Consider the following 8,237-nt stretch of genomic DNA (forward strand, 5'->3'; position numbering starts at 1 on the left):
TTTTTTTTTTGCGGTACCAGGGATTGAACTCAGGACCTTGTGCTTTGCCAGGCAAGCACTTATTCTACTGAGCTATCTCCCTGGCCCTAAAAATTGTTTTTCTTATAAAACTAATACTTGGCCTCCTGGTACTTACCATAAGCTGTGTTCTTGCACCAACTGTGTAGAGAGGAGCAGAGTAAGCTACTACTTATTAGCCTTATTCTGGGCCGTGTGTCTGGTCTGTATTATGAGTGGGGGACATGGGGGAAAGGTCTTTAAAAAAATAATTATGTACCAGAAGAAAAATTCACAAAGGTGAGCAAAATAAGAGAATGAAATTTTAAAATGTTATCATTCAGAGATACTATGCACTTAAGTGATGGCCACCATGACCCATTGGGGCTTCCAGTCATTTTGTAAGCGTTCTTTAAAGGAATATATTTGAAATATCACTGTAAAGCTTTCTTCTCCCATCATTCATAGTTTGCCTTTTTTTTTTTTTTCCTTCAGTGCTTGGATTGAACCCAGGGTCTTACACATGTAGGCAAGTGCTCTGTCACTAAGCTTCAATCCCAACTCTTTTAAAAATGTTGCTCAGGTGAGCTTTTAATTTACATCCTCCTGTCTCAGCCTCCTGAGTAACTGAGATTACAGGTGTGTGCTACTTTTTCTCAGTCCTTCCGGAGCTCTTAAATACATTTTTTGGTGTCATTTTTTTTTTTTTTTTTGGTGGAACCGGGGATTGAACTCAGGCCCTGCGCTTGCCAGGGAAGCACTTATTCCACTGAGCCATCTCCCCAGCCCCTTTTGGTGACATTAAATCCCTTCTTAGCTCGCCATTCGATCTTACACTTTCTCTGTATGTCTTTTTTTAAAAAAAGAAAAACCACTTCCTTAGTGTTGGGTATTTAGATTGCTTTCAGTTTTTCACTAAGAAAGTTGTGTATTGATCATCAGCAGATGACTTTCCAATCCTCTGGCTTTCTGCAGTTACCTTAATCGTCACTATGTGAGTGTGCTTGTTCTCAAGTGTGTCAGTGTCTTTCCAGAGTCTGCTAAGGTATGTATTGCTAGGTTTACTGCAGGGCTAGACATCTTGTAGTTTCTAATGAGTTTGTCTGCTTCTTGTCTCTTAGATGCCGTTGGGTTGATGCCAGGCCTCATGACAAAGACTTAGGTGGGGTTTTTTTGGGGGGGTGGGTTGGTACTGAGAATTGAACTGAGGACCTTGTGTTTGCAAGGCAGGCGCTGTGCCACTAAGCTGTATCCCCAGCCCAAGACTTTGGTCTGTTAAAAGTACTTTAGGAAGAAAATAGGGCCTCAAAACAATATTTTCTTGATGGAACCTTTGTTGAGAGTCTCAGAAGAAGCCAGACATAGTGGCACATGCCTGTAATCCTCAGGAGGCTGAGGCAAGAGCATCATTACAAGTTCAGGGTCAGCCTGGGCTCCACAGTAAGTTCAAGGCCAGCGTGAATCACATAGCAAGACCCTGTCTCCTAAAGAAAGGTGGTATGTAGGTCCTGTGACAGAAATAAAGTGCTTCAAATTTGCGTACCATGCATTTTTAAAATAGTGATTTCCACATTTACTATTCTGTTTTTCATATTTATAGCAAATCTGAAAGAGACCTTGTATCTTCATTTATACAGATTGGAAAACTGAGATTAAAGAAGCTCTCACTGTTATTTAATGGCAGATTGTGCCGACACATAGTCCCAAGGCCTCTCTGCTCTAATGTGTTTAGGTAGCCTTTGTTCTTGTTTTTTTCAGTAATCAGTGTTGAAAACAGCTTTGTACTTGGTGACATTTTAGGAATTCAGTGTGAAATCCATGTGAAGCTTTCCTTGGAGGGCATGTGTGTGAAACTGTAATACAGCCCACGTCCTCTGTGTGATAGAACAGCACGAGTGAATGAACTATGTGATGCCAGGGGTACGTGAGTTGTATGCAGGACTTTGTTCGTAGTCGTCCATGGATGGGTAGGGTTTGCATAGCGGGAAGTAAAGTACTGTATATGCGGGAGTGTCCATGAGAAGAGAAGCTGGTTTCACGCGTGTTTGAGCGGAGTTCGTGGGGCATTCGGTGATGTCCAGCCTGGGGAACGGTACCTATTGGAAAATAACGGATGAGAAAACAGAACAAACAGGTTAGGAGGAACCAAGCTTGAAGCACTTTGGTTTTTTGTTTTTTTTTTAAATTTATTTATTTATTCTGTGTGTGTGTGTGTGTGTGTGTGTGTGGCCAGCTCAGCCCACCAGGGGGCAGGGCTGGCTGGCATGTGGTGCTGGGGGATTGAACCATGGTCCCTGTGATTTGCTAAGCTTGTTCTAAGTAGGTGCTTTAGACCACTGAGCCATCTCACCAGCCCCAGCACTTTGGTTTTTGATTTGCTTTTATTTGTTTTGTTGATAAGGGTCTCCTTACAAAGTTTGGACTCACAGTGATCCTCCTGTCTCTGGTTCCCCAGCGCTGGGATTGCAGGCATGCACTTCTACACCTGTTTTGGAGCTGGCACTGTGCATTCGGGGTTCTGGGGCCGGCACAGCATGGGTACCTGGGATCAAACCTGGGTCCTTTCGCTTTCTGGCAGGCGCTTACGCCACAAAGCTATCTCCCCAGCAGTTTTTTTTTTTTTTTCTTTTTGAAATGGATCTTGCCATGCAGTTCAGGCTGGCCTTGAACTCACTTTGTGGCCCAGGCTGATCTCTAACTCACAAGGATCCTCCTACTTCAGCCTCCCCCAAGTGCTGGGCTTATAGGCGTGCACCACCATGCCTGACCCAAAGGACTTTGAAACCCTGCTAGAGTTGCAACTTTGTGCAGTATGCTAGAGTTGCAACTTTGTGCAGTAATCGCAAGGGAATCATTGAAAGTTCCTGACTAAAGGTGATGAAGGCATAGCTAAAGAGGTATTTAAGGAGGTATACTTTTCAGTAAGGCACAGATGTACAGGGAATGAGGTATAAGTATGAGGATGTGTTCATGTAGAAGAGGACTTTGTATTATTTTGAGAGATGAGAAAATGCTATCAAAATTTGCAGGTTTTTTGGCCAGCCAAATAGCTCAGCAGATTAAAGTGCCTGCTTAGTTAGAGCACTCCCTGGGCCTGCAGTGCCGGCCCCACCCCGGGCGCTCTGAGAAGGCCATGAGACTGGATGTGGTGGTGTGCCTATAATCCCAGCATTTGGGAGGCTGTAAACAGGAGAATCACTACAGGTCCAATCTCTGCAGTGAGACCCTGTAGAACCTGTCCTAAAATAAAAAAAAATAGTAAATTTGCTTTTGTTTTTTATTAATGTATTTGGTACAGGCTCTCACTACACAACTTAGACTCGCAGTGATTCTCTTGTTTTCAGCCTCCCCAGTGCTGGGATTACAGGCCCAGGTGTGGGGCTGGCTTGGCATGTGGTGCCAGGGAATTGAACTCTGGTCCCTGTGCTTGCCTAAGCAGGTGCTTAGTCCACTGAGCTGTCTCACTGGCCCTAAAATTTGCATTTTTAATTTTTGATTTCAGGATCTGTTATTTAGCAGGTACTTGTTTATTTATGTGCAGAAGGTTATGGGAGATGTGCTCCAAGGGAGCTCACTGTACAGGAAAGAACTTGAGATACTTGCAAATAATTTTAATACTGAAGAAATATTGCAAGATATTGATAAGTATAAATGAAATGCTTTATGAAGTTATTTCTCATCAGTCCATTGGAAGTAGACGTGAAACATGTATTTAAAAGAGTAAAAAGTGGTCCTCTTGCCCAGTATGTGCACGCCCTGGGTTTGATCCCTAGTACTACAAACAAAAGACACATTAAATATTTTATTTAACACTTTGTATCCAAAATATGATTTCAACAGGTGTCACCAGTCACATTTCAAATGAACAGCCACACTATGGCTGGAATTGTGCAATTCAACTTTAAGAAAGATTTCATGGAAAGGGTGGCATTTCAGTTATGTTTTGAAGAACTTAAAGCATTTCAGGTAGAGGGATTGGCTTGGTAGCGGGACGGAGAAGCGTACTTTGTGGAAGACAGCCATTTTGACTGAAGCATATTGTACAGAAGTCGTATTGTGGGAAATCTGGGAAGATAGTTTGGCAAACTTCCGCCAACAGCAAATCTCACTGTACTGTCTGGAGCAGGGAACTAGAAATTTTGAGTGGAAATTAGTGTGATTAGGACTTTAAGAAGATGGGTCTGATAGCAAAGATACAGAGGAGGCTAGAGAGGGTGAGAGAACAAAAACAGTGGGAATAGGGAAAGACTATGGATGGGAGAGTGGTTATAGATGTAGAAAGACGAACAGTTTCGTTTCTTCCCTCTCTGCTGTCTTCCTCCAAACTGCTGGTTGTTGTGTAACCCATTTCCTGTTGAAATTGGTCTAGATGCTTCAAAATCCATGTTATATAAATTGAAAGTTATGCAAGCAGTAGGCATTAGGGCATTTAACTATGGATTGTTATAAGTTTCTGTGTGTATGTGTAATTAAAATTTTTGAAACATAGATGAAGGCAGATTATCTTAAGAGTATGCAGTATGGTCCTATAGTGATGGTTTCCCATCTCCAAAAACTTGCGATGATCCAAAAGAACCTTGAAAATAGTTGGCCCCAAATCAGAAAGGCCACGTTTTATTTTAGGAAATAGGATGAGGACATTTGAGAGGTTCCAAGGAATAGACAGGATTTTTCCTAATGTGAGTTAACTTCTGAATGCTTGAGAAGGTTGGGGGACAATGCTTAGTTGGGGTGCCCAGTAAGGTCGAAGGCTTTTGTGCCATTCTGTAGCCTGGAATTGCTAGGGAGCAGGTGCTGACAAATGTGAAGAAGCAGATATTTTATGAGGACAACTCTCTCTGCCACAGTCTTATTTTACTGTGAGTGAGGATGTGAGATGGATCAAGATGAGACTTAGAATTAGTGAACCTTATATAAGACACTGCTGAGTATGAGTTAGATAGTAAGCCATAGAAAGAAGAATCAGTTCTAAATTGGAGAAATCAGTTCTTTCTGAATTTCCTGGAGTTTTAGTTTATATCATTCTACTTCATCTGATAAATTTTATTCATGTGATAGTTCTCCTCATAGAGAATTTTCTCGTGAGAATGCAAAAATGACTTGTAATAAAATCATTTTAGAAGAGCGTATGTGCGCTCGCAGTTCTGGTCCTTCCCCCCCCTCCCCCCCAGTGTCTCCTTACACAGTTCAGGCTGGCCTTGAGCTTACTTTGTAGCCCAGGCAGCTCTTGAACTTGCAATGATGCTCTTGCTTCATCCTCCCAAGTATGGGATTACAGATGTGCACCACCACACCCAGCATGTACTTTCTAATTTTAAACTATCACTTTTAGAATCCTAAACATTTATATAGTAATGAAAGAATTTATTTAAAAAATACTGCTAATGTTTAAAGTAGTATTTCAGACTGGAAAGATAGCTCAGAGGTCTAAACGCCTTCCTAGCAAGTGCAAGGACCTAAGTTTTCAGGGCGCACTGTGCTGCCCTGAAACTAGGTGTGGTGGCTCATTCCTGTAATCCCAGCTCTGGGGAGGCTGAAACAAAAGGATCGTGAGTCTGAACTGTGTAATGAAACCCTGTATCAAGTAAAGATTTTTAAAGTAGTGTTACAGTTTTTTAAACCTTAAGGTATTTTTAGCATGATTTTAGTCTGTGGCACAGACTCTGATTATATAGAAACTGAAGTCAAAATTATGTAAACATTTATATGGTTCCTAAGTGATTTTTTAAACTGTGACTTACAGTACACTAATAGTGATTATTATAGTCAGAACTTGATTTAGGTGAGGTGAATAAGAGGAATTTACTAATTGGTAATGTAAAGAATTAGATATAATTAAACTGAAGTAAAATTTTGTCTTTTTCATCAAATCTTTTAAATGAACTCACTTGTGGCTGAAAGGAATTCTGGTATGGTGTGTTTCGTGGCTGTACACCCTGGAGCCTCTTACCTATTGCCACTATACCTACATAGAATTAGTGTAAGTGCCTCCTTGTACTAGGCCATTTGTTCTCACGAGAGCCCCGTTGAGAGAGTTGGTGATGTTCTTACCTTCTAGCAAGGAAGCTACAGTGCTCAGGTTAGGGCATCTAGACCAGATCGTGGCACCACTGATAGCAGGGCTCAGCTAAGCAGAGCCCAGGTCGGCCGCTCTTGGTTCAGGCTCTTTGCAGTAAGCCCTTGGAACACTGTTGTCTACTACAGAAAAATAGGACAGTGATGGCTCCCATAACTTTTGTTTTAAGGTTGGTTGAAGGGTAGTACTTAAAAGTATTTTTCTCTCTGCTGTGGAAGTAAACAGATTTGATCAAAACTAGATAATTAGGATAGTGAAAGAGGGCCTTCTGTATTATAGGAGAGAGTTGAGTGGGGTCATTTTAAAAAGTAGGTACTTATTGAAAGCACTTAATAGACATATATTGAGCATAAATTTTTGTTAGGAAATTTTTGCTAAGCGGTATCTTAAGTATTAGGTGCAGAGAAAGGGAAAAACTAAAGCGCTAAGAACACATAGATGATCTGAATCCTGTCTGTACCATTTTCTGTTTTCAGTGGTATCTTCCTTAAACTTCATTTCTTCATCTCTAAGAATGAGGGAGAGGTTGTTATGAATATCACTACCCTGTACAACTGCTTGGAAAATTAATTGAGCAAAATAATTTAAAGACCTTGATAAAGTACCTGACACCAGGGTGCTCAGTTCATAATCGGTGTTGTTGATGGTATTGGGGACTAGGTGTTTTGCTTTGAGGGAAGCTTCTATCCAGATGGCTTGGATAAAGATTCACAGTGCATTTCCTTGGTCCCTGAAGTCTGATGTTGGCTTGCTTTTGCTCTTGTTGTAGGTAATGACCATGGACAAAAGTGAGCTGGTACAGAAAGCCAAACTCGCTGAGCAGGCTGAGCGCTATGATGATATGGCTGCGGCCATGAAGGCGGTCACTGAACAGGGGCACGAACTCTCCAATGAAGAGAGGAATCTGCTCTCTGTTGCCTACAAGAATGTGGTAGGTGCCCGTCGGTCCTCCTGGCGTGTCATCTCCAGCATTGAGCAGAAAACAGAGAGGAACGAAAAGAAGCAGCAGATGGGCAAAGAATATCGGGAGAAGATCGAGGCAGAGCTGCAGGACATCTGCAATGACGTTCTGGAGCTGTTGGACAAATACCTTATTCCCAATGCTACCCAACCAGAAAGTAAGGTGTTCTACTTGAAAATGAAAGGAGATTATTTTAGGTATCTTTCTGAGGTGGCATCTGGAGATAATAAACAAAGTAAGTAACATTTAAAAGTTTTTGACCAACAGTAGAGCTAAGCTTCTGTCATAATGACCTTAAAGTTTTGCTTTGTCAGTTCACCATAGACACTAATGTCACAGTAAGAATTTAAAAGGCCATAGCACAGTGATGGATGAGGTCTTGGGTGTTGACAAATCAAGATATATCTGAGGGGTGAATATTGAGGGCATTAAGAGTGATTGTAGTGCATTTGGAGATTGAGCGGTAATTCTGTTTAGAGGCAAAACTTTAGCATATAGTAGACTATCCTTCATGTTTTTCCCACTTTGTTGTTCAAGCTCAATCATGGCCTGAAAATATTAAATGGACAATTATAGAAATAAATGATTCATGAGTTTAATATTACACAGTGTTCTTAGTAATATGTGAAGTATCATGCCACCTTCCTTGGGAGATGAATCATCTCTTTGCCTAGCATGTGTACCTGTTACCTGCCTATGACTTCATTGTCATCTTGCTTATCAGATGAACCATCACAGTGTCACAGTACCACAGTGCTTATGTTCAGATAGCCCTTATTTTACTCTAAAGTGCAAACTTCTATTACACTTTTTTATAATTGTTGTATATTTTAATTAGCTATCTTTAATCTGGTGTGCCTAATTCATAAACTTACCAGAGGTATGTGTATATAAAAAAAGTTATGCAGGCTTCAGTACTTGCCACAGTTTTAAGCATTCACTGGTGTCTTGGAATGTACACTGCACAAATAAGAAAGACCTGTTGCATTTGATGGTATGAAACCACTCAACGATGTTTTTTTTTTTTTTTTAAATCACATGGATTACAGTGAGGGTGATAATTACAGCTTACATTAAGTGCCTGCTGTGTGCCGAATACATCGGAGTCCTATTTATCCTCATAAAACTTTATGACGGGTGCAGTCTGCCTGTTTTTCTAATAAAGGAAGGCATGACTTGTGAATAGAGGTTTTTACTTGCTCC

At 41.0% G+C, this 8,237-nt stretch overlaps 1 protein-coding gene and 1 non-coding gene across 2 annotated transcripts in view; both read left to right on the forward strand.

Moving 5' to 3' along the window:
* Ywhab (tyrosine 3-monooxygenase/tryptophan 5-monooxygenase activation protein beta) overlaps positions 1 to 8,237 on the forward strand; it is a gene marked incomplete at its 3' end in the record, with an annotated part of 22,947 nt that overhangs the window by 9,263 nt on the left and 5,447 nt on the right. The window contains exon 2 of the mRNA XM_023714966.1: positions 6,843 to 7,145. Coding sequence (XP_023570734.1) covers positions 6,846 to 7,145 — 300 coding nt within the window. The remainder of the gene's footprint in view (positions 1 to 6,842; positions 7,146 to 8,237) is intronic.
* Positions 120 to 246, forward strand: LOC111816706. The gene has a single exon (XR_002821055.1). It is a non-coding gene; the product is annotated as a small nucleolar RNA SNORA51 (small nucleolar RNA).

Source organism: Octodon degus, unplaced genomic scaffold (assembly GCF_000260255.1).
Source record: "Octodon degus isolate 3935 unplaced genomic scaffold, OctDeg1.0 scaffold00037, whole genome shotgun sequence".
NCBI lineage: Eukaryota > Metazoa > Chordata > Mammalia > Rodentia > Octodontidae > Octodon > Octodon degus.